Source organism: Marmota monax, unplaced genomic scaffold (genome assembly GCF_021218885.2).
Source record: "Marmota monax isolate L192 unplaced genomic scaffold, Marmota_monax_Labrador192_F-V1.1 WCK01_AAM20220418_F8-fsc00006, whole genome shotgun sequence".
NCBI classification, from domain to species: Eukaryota; Metazoa; Chordata; class Mammalia; order Rodentia; family Sciuridae; genus Marmota; species Marmota monax.
Window position 1 is genome coordinate 30,601,306 of NW_026693712.1, and position 19,952 is coordinate 30,621,257.

At 36.1% G+C, this 19,952-nt stretch overlaps 1 protein-coding gene and 1 non-coding gene across 2 annotated transcripts in view; both read left to right on the forward strand.

Annotated features, from left to right (window-relative positions):
• The first annotated feature begins 4,116 nt into the window (after positions 1–4,116).
• LOC124103786 (U6 spliceosomal RNA) lies at positions 4,117–4,223 on the forward strand. The gene has a single exon (XR_006855271.1). It is a non-coding gene; the product is annotated as a U6 spliceosomal RNA (small nuclear RNA).
• Positions 4,224–13,324: 9,101 nt separating this feature from the next.
• Positions 13,325–19,952, forward strand: part of Slco4c1 (solute carrier organic anion transporter family member 4C1) — a 58,293-nt gene continuing 51,665 nt past the window's right edge. Inside the window, exons 1-2 of the mRNA XM_046460386.2 lie at positions 13,325–13,733; positions 17,271–17,534. Coding sequence (XP_046316342.1) covers positions 13,394–13,733; positions 17,271–17,534 — 604 coding nt within the window. The 5' untranslated portion in view covers positions 13,325–13,393. The remainder of the gene's footprint in view (positions 13,734–17,270; positions 17,535–19,952) is intronic.

The window sequence follows — 19,952 nt, forward strand, 5'->3', positions numbered from 1 at the left end:
GTCCTTCAATAGATGAATGGATAAAAAAATGTGGCATATATACACAATGGAATATTACTCAGCAATAAAAGAGGATAAAATCATGGCATATATACTTTTAAGTAGAATTGTTCTATAACTTTTATTTTCAGGAAGTAACATTTTTTTTGTTTTGATATCAAGGCTGCATTTACCAAATGAAATAATTCTTCCATGGAGCTGGGTCATGACTCAATGGTAGAGCACTCACCTTGCACATGGAAGGCCCTGGATTTGATCCTCAGCACCACATATAAATAAATAAAATAAACTTATCGTGTCCAACTACAAAAAATTCTTCCATCATAAAATTTATTAAAAGAATAAATCATCTGACACAAACACTTCTGTTGCTTTTTAATTAAAAATATTTCTGACATTGATTCTTGGCCCATTAGACTTCACATACTACCGATCATTCTTCCTCCTGATTTAACTCAACATTTCTCATAAGCCACAGTCTGTGTATCTCCTGCTGGACATACTCGTGTCTTCATATACATTGTTTTGTCATTCCAAATAAATGTTATGCTCCTGAGGGAAGGGACACTATTTTATTGTTTCGAATATTCTTTCCTGCTGTGCTTTCTACACGATTGTACATAATATACAAAATAAGTTTGTTCTACAGAATGGTGGCAAATATTTATTTTTCCTTTCATTTTGCATCCAATATTCTATAATTTTTATTGATTGAGCAAAGCTAACATTATTTTGTTTTTCTATAAATGCACTTAATAAAACAGTTTTGCTTCTAAAATCATTGGAAGTAGCAGGGAACATTTTTTAAAGGAAAAAAAAATTATAAGACAACCCAGGAAAACAGGACATATTTATTCCAGAAACTGATGTTGTAAAATGCCTATAGCAGGGACTGGGGCTATAGCTCAGTGGTAGAGTGCTTGCCTAGCACATGTGAGAACCTGGGTTTGATCCTCAACACCACATAAAGATAAGTAAATAAAATAAAGGTATTGCGTCCATCTACAACTACAAATTTTCTTTTTCTTTAAAAAATAAATGCCTGGGCTGGGGATGTGGCTCAAGCGGTAGCATGCTCCCCTGGCATGCGTGTGGCCCGGGTTTGATCCTCAGCACTACATACAAACAAAGATGTTGTGTCAGCCGAAAACTAAAAAATAAATATTAAAAAATAAATTCTCTCTCTCTCTCTCTCTCTCTCTCTCTCTCTCTCTCTCTTTCTTAAAAAAATTGCCTATGGCAAGTATTACCAAATTCATTTATTCTTCTTTGCCTCTAAGACAAAAAGAAAATGTATTATGTATTGAATTACTTCATTCCTATGAACTGATACAAGGAAGTCTATCAGTCCATACTTACAGTTTTTAAATGTGAATTTTATGTAAAGGCATTGCACAAAATACTAAGTATTATTAGCAGGTATGAAGAAACTGTAGGAATGTTTTTAATATATTATTTGGGTTGGCAGAAAAATGGCCACCCAAAGATGTTCCCGTTCTAATACCCAGAGCTATAAATCAGGTATGTTATAGGACAAAGTAGAAGTGAGATAACAGATGGAATTAAAGTTGGAATCACCTGACCCTTAAAACTGGGAAAGTGTCCTGCATTATCCAGGTTGAATGTAATCACAAGGGTTTTTAAATGTCAGAGAGGAACAAGAGAGCCAATGTCAGTGACAGGATGTGAGAAAGACTACTTTGAATATTTTTGGGTTTTTTTTTACATGTACAAATTTTTTATTCTAATTTGTTGTATATGACAGCAGACTATATTACAATTCATATTACACATATGGAGCACAATTTTTCATATCTCTGGTTGTATATAAAGTATATTCACACCACTCATCTCTTCATACGTGTACTTAGGGTAATGATATCCATCTCATTCCACTGTCTTTTCTACCCCCATGCCTCTTCCCTTCCTCTCCCATCTCTTTGCCCTATCTAGAGTTCCTCTAATCCTCCCATGCTCCCCCTCCCAACCCCACAATGAATCAGCTCCTTATGTCAGAGAAAACATTCCGCACTTGGTTTTGGGGGTTGACTTACTTCACTGGAGTTGCAGCATTATATTCTGCAACTCCATTCATTTATGTGCAAATGCCATGATTTTATTCTCTTTTAATCCTGAGTAATATTCCATTGTGTATATGTACCACATTTTCTTTATCCACTCATCTACTGAAGGGCATCTAGGTTGGTTCCACAGTTTAGCTATTGTGAATTGTGCTGCAGTAAATAGAAGGAACCCAGAGTCTAGAAATACCATCACATGAAATCCATTTTGCATTCTCCAGAACCATAAGATCACAATTTTTTTTAAATGACTATTTTTTGGTCATTTGTGAAAAAAGCAATAGGGAACTAGTGTAGCTATCATACTGGTTTCCCAAAACTTGTAGGAGTGGCACTGTCCCAGAGATAATATTCATCCAATATTCTATTAACATCTCCCACTTACATTTTTTTGGTCTCCTTTAAATTTTGCTGTTACTAATTCTGTTCAGTGAAATGTGAACAGAAATGAAATGGATCACTTCTGAGATTCTCTTTTGGGCTACTGTGTCTATAATGGTTCAGATAGTACATCTGCAGGATGGTAGATCCTCAGTTAACCTGGGCTCCTGAGTGAATGTATATCATATAGCAAACATCCCCCAAATGCTTGTTAAACATGTATGGAGCTAGAAATAAAGTCTTTACTACGTTAACATGCCACAATTTGAAGAGTGACTTTTTTATTGCAATATGTCTTGACATAGTTTATACTAAAAATACATTTACCAAATTATAGCTCTGTGTAGATATTTCTATAAGGCACAAAATTTTTTCTTATTCGTAGAGTTCTGGTTTGACACTAGAGCTTTAAAATTTTATACCTCATAATTAATATTACCCTTCAACCCTTGTATTCCATCTGCCCTCTGGCACACAGATTTGCAATTCTAAATTGTGGTTAGTGACTGCAGTGAAGAATGTGTATCTCATTAAAAAGTCATCTTTTTAAAAAATACAAGATAGTAAAAAAACAGAGTAAGATGTAACTATACATTAAAAATCTTGTTTTGTTTTGCCTAGAGTTAGCCCCAGTTCCTCCTGCAAGTGCCAGGGCGAGAACACATCAATGCCCAGGGAGAGGCCAATATTTTTCTCAAAGTGTTTTGAGGCTCTCATATGCACAAACAAACACTTCTTTGACACTTCACATTTGCCTGCCAAGTAACAAAAGTTATGATCTTATTTTAGCCTAAAGGTTTTTAAAGCAAGTTGTTGCTTGTTGGGTCAAGTCAATTTGTAGAACTCTAGTGTGGATCTGTTATATGAATGAACCAGAGATGACCCCTGGGTTGTTTATTTATTCCTGGTAGTCTGCAACTCCTGAGCTTAACTCTTTACGCTTACTAGTGCCAAATTCAAATTTTTACACTTCCGGTGTTTCCAAGATAGCCCAGATAAACAGATTCTTATACATTTATAGCCTATGTGCTTTCCATATTATGGGAAATTGCTCAACAGGCATTAACCACAGATCAGATAAGCCCTACACACTGCTGCCTCCTTTTGCAGCTATCTGATCCTGATTCTTGGCTGGAGTGCTCGGAACATCAAGTAGTCATGAAAGTCTCCTCCATGTTCCTCTTTTCCCCTCTGAGTTCTCTTGCCCTCCTTCCTTTCTGGATACTGCCTACCAAGAGCTGTAGCCTCTACATGGTATGCTGTGAGAGACTTTCCTCACATGCAATCCTGTTCAAGTGTTTCCCAAATAAAGCTAATTTCATATATTTCTCCTTGAGCAGTTCTGAAATCCCTCAATGTAACTATAAAGAATCTTTTGGAATTCTGATATTTTCTGTTATTATTGGGCTACTGATTGTTTTGAGAGTACCTCCAAGTAACTAAGAGAATTTGCTAGTTCAGTGTTATTGCTTGTTATCATCCATTTGGAGTGTGATGATAATAACGCCACCCTGTCAAAGGAAAAAAACAGTTTTACTTGAACAGAATTACATGTTAAAGAGTATTATGTTCATAAATTTATTTGAAAATAGATTCCAACGTTTTGTAAAAAATTCTGGCTTAAAACAATTTCATTAGCAAAAATGTAACTACTGTGCTCACTTAGGCAGCACATATGCTAAAACTGAAACCATATAGAGAAAATTAGCATGGCCCCTGTGCAGGGATGACACTCAAATTCGTGAAGCATTCCATATTTTTAGATTGACTTGGTGATTTATTGCAATCTGGCCATAACATGATCATTTTTGTTTCACACACACACACACACATATATACATATATATATATTTATATATATAAATCTACTATCATACAGGACCTTTTGTCACATTATAATTCAATGATTAAGACAATAGATTTTTGTCTCTGAAAAAAATAAGATTTGAATTTCAGTTTTGTCACTTAATTGTATGCCTTTCGGCAAGTTATATAACATTTTTAAAATATCTTTATTTTATTTATGTATTTTTATGTGGTGCTGAGGGTTGAGCCCAGTGCCTCACACATGCTAGGCAAGTGCTCTACCACTGAGCCATAATTCCAGCCTCTAGTTACAAACATTTTAAAGCCACTCTCCTCATTGTCAAAATAGGCGTAATTGTACAGAATAATGTATCTAGGTTACTAAGTAACCAAGACAGTATGTAACTCAGTAATTTTTTATCAAATAACAAATTAATCCAGAATGTAGTGGCTTAATACAGTGAATACTTATCATACCAGTTTCTGTGGGCCTGGAATCTGGATGAAGTTTACCTGGGTTCTGTGGCTTAGCATCTCAAGGGGCTGGAATCAGTGTTGGCTGCAGTCATCTCCATGTTTCTGCTTCTGATTCTGAGCTCACTACTATAGTTGTGGTAGTATTCAGTTCCTAAAGGACTGTTGGACCAAGGGCCTCAGCCCCTCCTGGAAATTGACCAGAGACCACTTACAGTTCCTGGCTATGCAGACTTCTTTATAGGTCAGCTCCTTGCAAGTTACTTCATTAGAGGCAGAATGAGAGAGTGCAAGAGGAGTCACTGTTGTTGACAGCCTACTCTAAGAACAAACATTCCATTACTTTTGTTAAGCTAAATTACAACTTCATTCATATGCCACCAGCATTTTAACCAATATTTTTTCTTCCATTTCAGGATCTCATCTCGGACATGACAGTGTCTTCTATTGTCATAGCTCTTTATCCTCTTTGATCTGGGATTGTTCCTCAGGTTTTTATTTTATCTCATAATCTACAAACTTTTATGACTAGTAGTCACTTCGTAAATTACTCTTCAATTTGGATTTGCTTTACATTTTTTTCATGAATAGATTGAGATTTTGCATTATAAGAATGCAGGAGTGATTAGCCCTTTCCATTGCATCCCGTAGGGTACTTGATGTCAATATGTATTACTAATATTATTTAACTTTGATAATGTAACCAAGGTCATATCTACCAAATTTCACTTTAGTATGTTTGCTATTTTTTTGTCATCTCACAACTTTTGCCATATTTGATTTGTAAGAAACAAGTTAATAGTTCTAGCCAGCACTTACAAAAGAAGGGAATGACCAAGAGTTGTGAGAACCACACGGTTGGGGTCATTGGAAGTCCTTGCAGAAGCTGCCTATCACACCAAGTAAGAGTGGGAAGGTTAACATACTAATTGTAACCATAAAGAATTTAGCATGTTACTGTCAATATAAATGACAGGTATCATGATGGTTATTATAATGTTTACAATTTTGTGGATTACTTTCAGATTGATTCATTACATTCAATAAGTGTTTGTCATGCTAGGAGTAGGATTTCATAAATAAATGTTTATCATGCTAAAATTAGAAATACAAACCTATTTTGGTTTTGGAAAGATGATAATACAGGGGAGCAAAATATCTGTGAATTGTGACAAAAGATATAAGGAAAGTAAACAGGACAAGGTGATATAATATAGAGAATATGTTTCTCTCTCTCTCTCTCTCTCTCTCTCTCTCTCTCTCTCTCTCTCTCTGTGTGTGTGTGTGTGACTATTTTAATCAAACCAGAGAAAGCCTCCTTAAGATGACATTTATGCTGAGATTGAATTTGAGAAAATGTCAGCTTTACAAGATCCTAAAGAACAATATTCTGGGTAGAGAGAATAGCAAGTTTAAAGGATTCGAGGCTGAGAAGATTTGTTGTATTGATGGAAAAAGAAAGAGATCCTAATGATAAATGTATTGAGCAAGGAGTAAAAGCAGTATGCCATAGGGACTGAGATATAACCAAGGGCTAAAATATACAAGACCCTGTAGGTCATGAAATGGCATTTTATTGTATTCTGAGTATAATTGGAAACTTTTAAAGGGTTTTATGAAAGATATTTGTTTTTCAAACATTACATCTCAAATTTTGTGCTAATTGTAAAATTACCAAAAAAAAAAAAATTATAGGAGTAGCAATATTATTAAATATACTCCTTTAAAGATATATTTGTAGTTGTAGATGGACAAGGATGCCTTCATTTTATTTCTTTATTTTATTTTATTTTGCTTTATTTTTTGCTGTGCTGAGGATAGAACCCAATGCCTCACACATGCTAGGCAAGCATTCTACCACTAAGCTTAAGCCCCAGCCCAGTACATATACTCTACTCAGACTTTTCAATGACTTATGTTTTGCCATATTCACAACTTCATATTCTTTAAAATTATATTGAGAGTCAGTAGGAGAATATGAGTATTCTCTTATATGATAAAAGTGTAATTACTGTTATGGTTTTGTTATGGGTGTCCCCCAAAAGCTCCTGTTAAGGCAGGAATATTCAGAGGTAAAGTGATTAGATTAGAGAGTTGTGACTTAATCATTTCATCCTATTTTGAATACACTGACTGGGAAGTCAAATACTCACAATAGCTTCCATTTTTGTTTTCCTAATCTTTATACTAATATTGTCATACTTTTCACCTTCCCATATCTTATGAACCCCACATTGTTATTTTTCTTTAAACACTAACTTATTTTTTACAGAGATCAAAATAATAAGAAAATTTTATATATCATCATTTTTTTTCCTTTTTCTGAAGGGCTTCTTTCAACATTTCTTATATGCAGGTGTCTGGGTGATGGATTTATTTATTTGTTTGTTTGTTTATTTATTTATTTATTTATTTATGATTTTTATGCCTGAAAACTTTATTTCACCTTTATTTGGCCCTGTGTGACTACTGGCTCATCTCTCTGACCCTTCAGATGATTCTTTCCTGTCACTAGAATAGTTTCTTCTCACCTATGTGCTATGCACACTTTGCTGCGTAGAGCATACTCTGCACCTCTCCTCCATGTGGCTTTTCCCTCTCTAGTACTATGCTCTATGTATTCTAACCACAGGTCTCCTCAGACATCAGATCTGTCTCCTTGGCTGCATACTTGACAGAGCTGTGTCCTTTCCCACCTCCCGCCCTCCCCTCAGTCACATGAAAACATTCTCAAGATATAAACTGCTTGCCTTCCTTCTTGTCTCTTAAGGGTTACTCTTTATCAGCATCTTATATCCAGTGTGTTCTTTTTCTTCTTTTACATATTTCAGGCTAAATCTGGTCCCTGTTACTTCATTTCTGATGGAAGCAAAGTCCTTCCATTGGCTATACATTTTTTTAAATATTTATTTCTTTTAGTTGTACACAATGCCTTTATTTTTATTTATTTATTTTTATGTGGTGCTGAGGATCGAACCCAGGGCCTCACACGCACCAGGCAAGTGCTCTATGCTGAGCCACAACCCCAGCCCTGGCTATACATTTTTAAAAATTTCTTCTTATTAGATAAACATGACAGTAGAGTGTGTTGGCTATACTTTTGATATCAATATCAAATTTTTTAAAAAATTTGTCTTGATTTCACTTTGCCTTAGAAGAGCTTAGGTTTTGTAATCCTTTGGTCTAGTAAATTCTCATGTGTTCTGATAAAATGGAATACAGAGATCTTTTGTAACAGGGGTTCACTTGATGCTTTGACTATATACATTGTGGCCTTGAAACTTAAAGTTTTTTTTTTCTTTTTCCCCAAACTTCTCCCTGATCTTCTTTTCCCTGATCTTCTCTGATCTTCTTTTCCCTAAACTTCTCCTCCCTGATCTTCTCCTTCCTGATCTCTCCTCCCTAATCTCCTTTTCTCTGAATCTCCTCTCTAAAAGTACCTGTTGCTCCTGGGCAAAATCACAGCATTTGGGACAGGAGTCCCCTGTGTTTCTTCCTTGCTAGCAAAGCAATAATTTTTTTTTTTCCTTTTTCTTAAAACCATGTACTTCTTATTGGGTTGGAATTAGGGTTAAAGACCAAGCTTTTGGCAACATTTCTACCTAACCTCAGAAAATAGATGTTTGATTCTGTGCATTTTCTGGTGTTCACTGAAGCCATTCTCTGTTCTCATACTTCTTTTGTGAGATCTGATATCTTCATGCTTGTACTTTAAGAGTATGCTCTAAGAATTTCCACAGCTAATTGTTAATTATTAAGTAGAAATATAAAGGGTTTTATTTTATTTTATTTTGTTGTTTTTGTTTTGTTTTGTTTTTAGAAAAAGAAAAAAAAAGTGTATTGCTTTGTTAGCAAAGGAAAAACACAGGGGACTCCTGTCCCAGAGGCTATGATTCTGCCCATCAGCAGGAACATGAGACTTTTAAAGAAGTGATTCAAAGGCTGCATTCCACATGTTCTCTGTTGGAGTTGTAATTCACTTGTTAATTTGGGAGAGAGTCATTTCTGAGATCTTCTGGTACCATCCCCAAAGTCTGGATTACTTCATTCCTGTGGTGGGTGGGTTTTCAAGGACAGATACATCTGCCTAAAATGGGGAAGAAAGGTAATCATTTCCCCCCTGACATCAGGAAGTGGGAGAGATTAGGTAGAGCAGGGAGAGAGGAAGAGAAAGAAACATGTCAATTTAAAAATAAGTTGCAGAGACAGAGCAGCAAGGGCTGTATTCAAAGCTTAAAGGGGACCATGGTTACATTTCCTCACTGTCAATTTCTACATTCCATTTCTAGGGAAAAATGGGCGATGATATCTCCAAGATGCTTCCTACTGAAACAGGGCAAAGTTGGGGAAGTAACCCAAAGTCCTTATTTTCTATCAGGTGGAGTCTGGACATTTAAGGGTTTTGAGTATTAGAGCAGTCCAGAGGTCCACAGTGACAGATGGCAGGTGAGTAGACAAGGCAGACCTAGGGCAGGGGATTATGAAGGTGGCTAGTGTTGCAGCGACTTTCCTGAGTTTAATTTCCTTTTTCTCAAAGTTGACTATGATGGAGCAACCTGTACCATTCAGGGAACAAAATGTAAATTAAAAAAAAAATAAAAGTTTGTCCACTACCTTAAACACAGTTCACTAGAGTTCTTACTTGTATTTGTGTTTTGTTTTGCTTTTAAATAATACCTTTCTAGCTCCCTCAACCTCACACTATTTCCAACTCCCAGTAAATTAAGAAAAGATTCATATGAAAGAATATATGAAAATCCCTTAGTCACCTCTCTCTCTTTACTTATAATTGGTCTCATTTTTGGTTCTGAGTGCATTGAGCTTGTGGGTACATTTGACTTTAAAATTCCTGGAGGTAGGCTTCTGGAACAAATGGTATCTTAATGTTCTTTGTGGTTCTACAAATCTAAATTTTAACAACTTTTATCATTGTACTAGTTCCTTTTGCTAAGAGAAAAGTAATGACTAAATTAAATTACAGAACTATCAAGGGCTGAAGTTTGGCTGTTTTTCTAATCAATGATGATGACATTTTGTCATAATTATGCTATTGTGATTACATATCTTCCATATCTTCCTAGCATATTGAAGGTTCTATTAGGCATCGAAATCAGATATTGAGTAGCAAAGAAATACATTTTAGGTATAATATCCTCATTATTAATTTACAATGAATTCTTTTAGTTAAAAACACCTCTTGATATGTATAAATTCACTATGTTTTTTTGCAATAATATTATATTTGTATCATAAGTATACTTTAGGAAGCTCAATGGTGTTTTGAGTAAATTGTAATAATATATCAATAAAAAGTTTAAATTGACATTGTATATTAATTTTTACATTGTAGGGAATTTTTTGTATCAACAAGGTTAGCTTTCTTAAGAGATTATTGCATTAACTGTTGACACAAGAACTTTTCAAAAATTGTGATCTGTCATGTTTATGCTATATATCTCAATAATTTATGACTGGTATAAAAGGAAAGTATAGCTGCATTTCATTTCAAAATAAATATGTTTATGTGCAATTGTAGTTCAAAACAGCATTAAAATACATAATTTAGCCTTAAATTTTTGTTATTTTTCATTATATATTCTGTGAAACATTTAAATGGGAAAAATAAAGAATACTAAATTATTTAGATGGATTTATTGCTTTGAATTAGTTAAAGAAGATCCTCTGTATTAGTAAAATGTTTACACTGGGATTTTTAAGGCTTCATTAATATCAGTATTTGGTCATATTGAGGTACTGTCAAGATCCTCAAGATTAGTATTCTATGAGCCTTTTAGTATTATAATGCTAAAAAAATTTTACATTTGGTCTGCCACTGGAAGGGAATTAATAGAGTACACAGAAGGGGAAATTATAGTACTCAAAATAGGCATATCAGTACATTTTTTTATCCAGTAGACCAATCAACCTGAAAAGCCAAAATGTAATCATAAAGGCTCTCAATCATGGAATCAGAGAAAAGGGAGTTAGGTGACTAATGTCAATGGCTTCTCTCATTATGCCGCTTTACCTTAGTTAATTCAATTACTGATAGGGAAGATGTATTGCACAATGCAGAGAATAGAAGAGATATCTGCTTATATGTACAGTGTTGTAGCTTACTATAAAATTTAGCCACTGTTTTCGCCCCCATTCTCTCTCCCTTAAAATATAGCAAATGAGATCTACTTCAAAAATATAGCAATTTGTCAAGTACATTTACATTTCTCATTAGAGACATATTTATCATAAAATAATCAATATATTAACTTAAAATGTGACAATTTTCCACTGAATTATCAGATGTGAAAACTGGCAAGTGTTTGAAAATCTTTGTTGTAAACTTGAGTCCCTTTACTTCTATCATTGCAGCATCAAGAATGTAAGGTAATAGGAAAGTGGTGTTGGTAATACTTTCAGTAAGAGCAAGAGGTGCTTAGTATGAAGCAATAGAACTTTTGCCAGTGTTTCAACAAAATCCTACACTCTAACACTGTAAAAGTGATTTCTTGGTAGTGTGAATTTAAGTGTATGATGATTTTAATACTCTGATTTTGATTGGATAGTTTGGATTTGTTAATTAAAAGCTGCAGAATAGTCTTAAGGTATATTTTCAGGTCCACATTTCCTCAAATAAAACTATGAATGAATTATTTATATTCTATAGCTAAAATGGTGATCTCTCCTTATACTTATAGATGCCAAATTTAAATTCATTTCTGTCAAAAGGAAGGCTAAGCAGGCAGAGTGGTGAGTGCCAAAGTTCCAGATATTTGGGAGGGGAGGCAAGATTATCACAAATTCATGGCCAGCCTGGGCCAGATCCTGTCTTAAAATAAAAATAAAAACAGGTTAGGGATATAGCTCAGGGTAGAATGCCCTGGGTTCAATCCCGGTACAATGAAAAAAAGAAAACAGAAAAAAAAAAAAAAAAAGATGGAGTGGGGAAATTAAGAGGGTTACATACTACATTTCATTTGGACACCTCCAAAATTGAAGTATTCAATGCAGCATAAGTTTCCCAAACCTCACAAATATAGGTGAAATATGAGTTCTGATATCTCAGAATGTGATAATTCTGACTGTGGTTATTTAAAAACAGAAAATAATAATGTCCAGGCTGAGAGAACTGAGAACAAATCCTTAACAAGTGGCAGAACACTTATTGCTGTGAGAGTTACTGATCCTTGCTGGTATATGATTTCTTCAATGTGTAAAATGTAGGTAATAATAGTTATGATCATGCAAGGATTAATAATGTGGCATATAGTAGACATTTAAAAATGTTAGTTTTTATTGCTACTCCTTCCCCATATTCTAGGCTAGACTTTTTTTTTTTTTTTAACTGTTAGGAAACAGGAACAGAATGTCTTTTCAAAGTAAATGTATATTTTATAACTCAGTCCCTCAACTCAGAAACTACAATATAAGTAATTGATAGAAATATTTTACAAATCATTTATCATATTATGTATCTCCCACTATGTATTATTATTTACTGGCTCTCTCCTATTGGGATGTTAAGTACATAAGGGTCTGAATACTTCTCAGTTTTTTTTTAATACTTTATTTTACTTATTTATTTTTGTGTGGTGCTGAGGATCAAACTCAGGGCCTCACACGTGCTAGGCGAGTGCTTTAACGCTGAGCCACAACCCCAGCCCTATTTCTCAGGTTTTGTTTGCTGGTATACCCTAAGAGTGTCTACAACCTAGGATTTTTTTTTTTTTTTTTTTTTTTTTTTAGTGATTAAAGAATGAACAAATTGCAACTCCTATCACACATAGTGTTAAGGTCTTTAAAGTTTCTGCTTATAATTTCATGGGTAAAAATTATATACAGGATTATTTGATACATGATAATTATTTACATGATTATCAGCATTGTTGATCTTAGACATGCAACATACTGTCCAGAGAAGGTTAAATATAAGTTTTCAGTTTCACGATGTCTACTCTTTGAGTTTGGAGGAAATAAAAACTAAGAAGTGGTTATGTTGCCAATAAAGTGGCTGTTATGGGAAGCTAGTATGCTTTCTGAGGAAGATGACAGGTAAAAGTTTTATCACGACGTTCATGGAATCACAAATTATATGTGTGGCTGTTTGATTCTTGGAGTCCAGGATTCTTGCTTCGGTAAGTAGCAAAGGAAGAAAACCGCAATATATTTTCTTGAAAGATCTCCTGATGCAACTCTGTTTACAGCTTTCATATCAGCACCCAGGGGGAGTTTTTGGCCACAGACTCCCAGAAACCCTATTTGTTCCCTGTCCCTGGGCTCCAAGAAAGAACCCCAAGGGCCTGGGACTGAGGGTAGGGCGGCTCGCACTTCTCACCTGGAGCGGGCGGGCTCGCGTGCCTACGCTGCTGTTTCTTATAAGCCCTATCCTGACACCAGAGGTGACAGGTATGGCGCAGCCTAGCGCCACCCACTTATCATGCAGTCTGGTGACTGCCTTCCAAGCTCCAGGCAGCGGTGAGCTTCTGGGGGAGGGTCCGGATGACTGTGGCGGCGAGACTGCCAGAGGTGGGAGGGCCGGGAGGTGGGACGCTTTTCCGCACGGGGGCGCTGTCACCTGTCCAGGGGAGGAGCCAGAAAGGAACCTAGCGTTTTGCTGCTCCGAGGCACTGGAGTCGGGAGAACAGTTCACGACAATGAAGGGAACCAAAGGCATTGAGAACCCGGCTTTCATTCCCTCCAGCCCAGACACCCCGCACCGCTTGTCTGCGTCGCCCTCCCAGGTGGAAGTCTCTGCTTTATCCTCCGACACCCAGAGGGAGAGTTCTCAGCCACAGGAGTCTCCGGAGTCCCACAAGTCATGGGAACCTCCTCTGCCTTCATCAACTGCCCCGGCTTCCGAAGAGCGCCCCGGACCACAGTCGGAGTTTGAGGAGGGGCCTTGCGGATGGAGCAACTTGCATCCCCAGTGTCTCCAGCGCTGCAACACGCCACAAGGGTTTCTGATTCACTACTGCCTGTTGGCCCTCACTCAAGGTAAAGTCAAGAGTTCTCTCAAGGGGGCGTCAGCCGGGTGGAGAGCTAGCGAGGCGCGGCGAGGTTTCAGGGAGAAGGGGGCAGGTGCAGGGATCCCCGCGCCGCTGACTCGCTGTGCGAGGCGAGGTGGGCTTGGAATTTGTTGGAACCACCACCGACGACAGCCTACCAGGTTCAGCCTTCCACGTTTTAGCTTCTTCTTTATTGCAACATATAAAAACTTGCTATACAAGCTTTTTACTATTTTGTGCTATTTTGTGCTTTTCCTTGGTTAAGCTGATTGGATTCCTCCAGGAAAGATTAGAAGAATCTCTGGGAATGATATAGCCCCGGGGGTAATCCATTCTACTTTTAAAAGCCTATTTTTTCAGAGTTCTTTATTAAAGGGATTATTTTCCATTATTTCTCCATCTGGATTAATAAATTTGTAAATGAAAATAGGTCCCTTCGGAAAGGAAATAAATTTAAAATCTGTAGTATAGATTAGATATAAGCATTCACATTTTGTGAGTATATTTAGATAGGGGCTTTGGACACCATTGCATTCCAGTGAGTACATTAGCAAAGGCTTCAGGCCTTGTGGAAGGGTGAAGCTTTCCTAGCCATTCAGGCACAGGAATTATCCAGGATCTGTTTTGTTCCAGGAATTTCATTTTGGTTTTCTTGGGAGTTACAGATTAAGTCCAGATTTAGGTCCTCAGGAATATGCAATCTCAACGAGTTTAGAAGAGAAGAGAGAGAGAGAGATGGTGGAAGGTGAATGACCTCCTTGAAAGAAAGCATAGTGAAGGTGAGAGGAGTAGGTGTAGCTTATAATGCAAGGAATGAACTAAGTGGGACATTATCCTAAGGTGACTCCTGGGGAGCAGTGTATGGATGTGTAAAGTGGAGTAGACTGAAGGACACATTGAAGCTTAGTTTCTTGTCCTCCCCTCAGGTCTCCTTCTCAACTTACTTGTCAAGAGTCAGTGATTGTGAAATGTCTTAGTGTCAAAGGAATGTAAAATTCAAAAACTCGAAACTTACCTTGTTTTTTTTTCCTTAAAATTTATTGTGAAATTTCTAAATTATTTTAGAATGTCATTTAAACTTAATATATAATCTTGTTTTAAATTATTATAAAATATAATTGGTGCACTTAGAAAAATGTTTGTTTTAGCCTGAAACTTCATGTACAGAGAAATCACCAATTTAAGAAGCATAATCTGGGATGAATGTGATCCAATAAATTAATTCATGTTTCAGTTTAAGTTTCAGTGACAGAAAACATCATTGCCATAATCCTTGGGAAGACCATTTCCATCATATATTAATAGATGTTTAATTGGGAAGGAAAGCAAAATTTGAAGAAATTATTTAACTCTGCATTTCTCAAAGACAAACAGGATTTCTCTTAGCACTTAACTTCCTAATGTGCTTCCTATCTCCATGCATTTACAATAGCAAGAAATGTGTGTGTTATTTCATGGAAGTGTTTTTAAAAGCAGTGTTCTTGGAATTTGTATAGCATAGAGTTCACTTAGGGATTCATAGGATTAAAGTGTAGTCCTTCCAGAGGAAATTCCAATTTATTTTCAAAGAGAAGTTGTTCCCTAATGATTTCTAATGACAGATATTTAATAAGTATGAGAGGTGTGGGAAGTTGATTTTTAGGTGGGGGGATTTTCAAATTATCAGATATTTTCTTTTTTTTTATTGGTTGTTCAAAACATTACAAAGCTCATGATATATCATCTTTCATACATTTGACTCAATTGGGTTATGAACTCCCATTTTTACCCCAAATACAAATTGCAGAATCACATCAGTTACACACTCACATTTTTACATAATGGCATATTAGTGACTGTTGTATTCTGCTACCTTCCTATCCCCTACTATCCCCCCCTCCCCTCCCTTCCCATCTTCCCTCTCTACCTCATCTGCTGTTGTTCAATTCTCTCCCTTGTCCCCCCCCCCCTTTCCCCTCACAACCTCTTATATGTAATTTTGTGTAACATTGAGGGTCTCCTACCATTTCCATATGCTTTCCCTTCTCTCTCCCTTTCTCTCCCCCCACTCTTCTCTGTTTAATGTTAATCTTTTCCTCATGCTCTTCCTCCCTGTTCTGTTCTTAGTTGCTCTCTTCATATCAAAGAAGACATTTGGCATTTGTTTTTTAAGGATTGGCTAGCTTCCCTTAGCATAATCTGCTCTAATGCCATCCATTTTCCTGCAAATTCTATGATTTTGTCATTTTTTAGTGCTGCGTAATACTCCATTGTGTATAGATGCCACATTTTTTTTTTATCCATTCATCTATTGAAGGGCATCTAGGTTGGTTCCACAGTCTAGCTATTGTGAATTGTGCCACTATGATCATTGATGTGGCAGTATCCCTATAGTAAGCTCTTTTAAGATCCTCAGGGAATAGTCCAAGAAGGGCGATAGCTGGGTCAAATGGTGGATCCATTCCCAGCTTTCCCAGGAATCTCCATACTGCTTTCCAAATTGTCCTTTCCTAGGTACTTCAGATATTTTATCTTGAAATCTCAGAAATTGTTAAAGTCTTATTAAACTGGCATAAGAGTAAAAACCATATTAACACATTTGAAAGCTGCAATTTCAATTTTCTTGAAATAATTTTTAATTAAAGTCTTGATACAGCAACATTTAAAGAGATGTTAAAGATTTTGCCATGTGTAAACTCATTGTATTAATTAATAATGAAAACAGTTCTTGATACTTAACTAAAATACATAACTAGTTAAAATTTGAACAGGCGCTTTTAATTTTCAATTTATGCTAATGTTTAAACTCTTGTAAATTTCATCTATACCTGGGCAGGACACTTAAATCAGTCAAAGTTGGGTTTTCCAATCTTTGTTTATCTTGTAGTCCTTCATTATATTTATAATAAGCAGAGGAAATTCTTTTTTTCTTTTTCTACAGTGCATATGATTTAGAATGCTAGTGGTTGAAATAAAACTCAACTCATTTTTTTTTCGCTATAACCTTTTAAATGATATATTCAATATCCATATAAGTTTTAGAAAAAAATAAAAAGAGGTTTGAGAGCTTAATTTCCTCTTCTTAAAACTCAAGGTGAGCTGTTGTGATAGATAAGTATGTTAGGTCTCAGGAAGCAATTGAGCATTACTTTAAGGCCTTTAGGGTCACTTGTACACTCTGTACTCTTAGGTCTTTTTAAGTACAGAACATTTGACAACTGGCAAACCGACTTCATGGGACTCTATCAGTCTGACTTTTATTTATCACTTAAAGGAAAATGAATTAAGGACAATTAACTGCAGTTTAGTATGTGGCAAGCATCAGTTTTGTTGGGCACCTGAAAATTCGCAAGTATACAATTTAAAAGGCAAACTGATTTTCGAGGAAGTATGTTCAGGTTGCCTATCTTTGAAACTTTGAGAACTTTAAAATTGACACTTTTAAAAACAACAAAAAAGCCAAACTTTTTAGTAGATTGTGTTAATAATCATATCCTATGTAGTAAACTTAGCGTAATCCACTTAAATTTCCTTTTCTCTTTTTTAGGTGTTGTTGTAAATGGCTTAGTAAATATCAGCATATCCACTATTGAGAAGCGCTATGAGATGAAGAGTTCCCTGACTGGCCTGATATCATCAAGCTACGATATTGCCTTCTGTTTATTGTCATTATTTGTATCATTCTTTGGTGAAAGAGGACACAAGCCCAGATGGCTTGCATTTGCATCCTTTATGATAGGACTGGGGGCACTTGTATTTTCCTTGCCACAGTTTTTTAGTGGTCGATATCAACTGGGGTCCATTTATGAAGGTAAGTTTCTGTTGTGTTTTTGTTTGTTTTGATTTCAGAAAGTAGTACAACACCAGATCATTGACTCTTGTAATTTACTTCTACGGAGGGGAAAAGGTTAAGTCTTTTCCAGAGCTTACTGCATACTTCATCATGTGAATTTGTATAAGGTAGAAAATTACAGAGACAGGCTGTACATTACTTGTCATTTCAGTAGTTCTCTGAGTTTTTAATCCTTTGATTCTCATTACCTATACACATGCAATCCTCCTCAAAACAAGTGTTCTGTTTGTCTGCAGGTGTTGTGATCTCACTGGGGTTCTGTAATCTCTAGTTTTTCCTTCTCTGCTATTATATGCAGTGCTTACAGCTCTGTGCCTGGAACATGTTGATTCCTGATTTGAGACAAAGAGAGGTAACATTAACAAGAGCAGGACTTTTCCTAAGAACTGAAACTAGCTCTTTGTTCTCCAGTTTAGAGACATAACTTCCGGGCAACCTACAGGGTTGCTTCAGTTAGGTGATATACATTCTTCAGAGGCACAGAAAGGAAATTTAATTATTTCAATTTTTTTTCCCAAAGAATCATTTTTTTTTAATGGAAAAACAATTATGGTAGAACTGGAGGAATGTGCTAATGAAAGTTCAAGTTAGCATTTTTATGTCCTTTCTGGGACATTTAATAGCAAACATTAAAATTATGAGGAATAAAATCAGATGGTTACAAATTTAGAGACCTTCAGGGATTAGGTAAGTGAGGACAAGTCTCAGAATACAAGGAGAATTGGAAACTGCTGAACTATAGGTGTTATTTTTGAAAGTTAAAATACTTATATTTGCTTGTTAGAATTAAAAAATTAAAAATGTTAATTGCTCCCAAGACACATTTCCCAATTATGATAACAAATAGCAACATGTTCTCAATAACAAAGTATAAAATATGCTATGATTTAAAAAGTGCACTTAATAGGTAAGTAGACTTCATTTTAAAGTAAAAATAGAATATACAAGCAGATGAATAGGGAGTGTTTTAAAATGAATAAGAAAGATAAGGAGAATGTGTTATCAGTGGAAAAAGATTCTAGTCATTATCTAAGATGGGACCAAATTTCATTAGGCAAATTTGACATAATTTCACTGGGGGCAGTTTCAGGAACTAGGCCCTCATTGTAGCATGGGCTGTAGTATAACACCTTTCAAAATCTCAATGGTAAGGAGATATCTAAAGCTTGATCTGCCACACAGGAACACATGGTACTGATTGCATGATAGCAAAGTGTTTTTGTGTTTATGGCATTTAGGTGGTTACCTCTGTGTTGCCTCTAGGTCTTTACTCTTCTAGTTAATCAGCTCCCTTCTAGTTCTTAAAATAAACTTTGCACAAGTCTCTGATTTTCTAAACTAAACATAAAAACTTCTTCCCATACAAAGCTTGATCTGTCTTCAGCAGTCTCAGTATTGTCTCTTGCCACACACACTGGAATTACAGCCAATCTGGACAATTTATGTTTCCTGAAGGGAAATGGCAACAAGTTAAGGTGTGTGGTGGGGGTGGGGGTGGGGGTGGGGTGGGGTTGGGAGATGAAGCTAAGAAGATTACTGAAGCCAGATCATAAATTTTTAGTACATTATTGTGTACTAATCAGGTTTTCACCAAATTCTTGTTGACCACGTGGGCATTTTTCATTATCATAGTAGGTCAGATTTAATAGATCATTGAAATAGAAAAACTCAGGTTGGCCTTATGTTGTTCTGCCATCATACATTTGTTGGTATGGGCTGTACATGGTGCTGAGATAACAGCAGTAAAACAGTTCCATGCCATCTGGATTTTATGTACTAGTGGGAAGAAATATACAATGAATAAGCAAGGTAACTGGAGACTGAAGTTAGAGACAGAGGGGACACACGGTATGAAGTCATAGTGTACAAACAGGTAAATGGGTGGGCAGAGAAGGCTATTGTAATAATAACTGGATAAGGAGGGCCAGCTTGAAAAATGCTTTCCATATTGGAGAAAAGCTCTAAGACTGGCTGATTTTAGGAATTGTCAGTTTGGGCTGACCTGAGAGCAGCAGGGAAGAATGTAGCATGAGATGAACTTGAAGAGGCAGATAGATACCAGGGTGGCGTTTAAATTTTTCTTGAAATGGTGAGGATTACACAGGGAAGCACATTGATCTTCTTTGAAATCACTTTGAGAGTTTTTTCTGCAGTTCTGGTGACAGAAACAGTGGGGGCCAGGGGTGGTAGTGGTAGAGATCTACTGGATGACTGACAGTATATTTTAGAGGAAAAGGATTTATTATGAAGGAGGAATGAATACTGACTCCTTTATATTTGGCGTGACCAACTGGGACAAAATAGCAGAATGTTGAAGACTAGGGACAACAGAGTGGGGAGTGGAAATAAAGAATTTGGGTTTGGCCAACTGGGGAT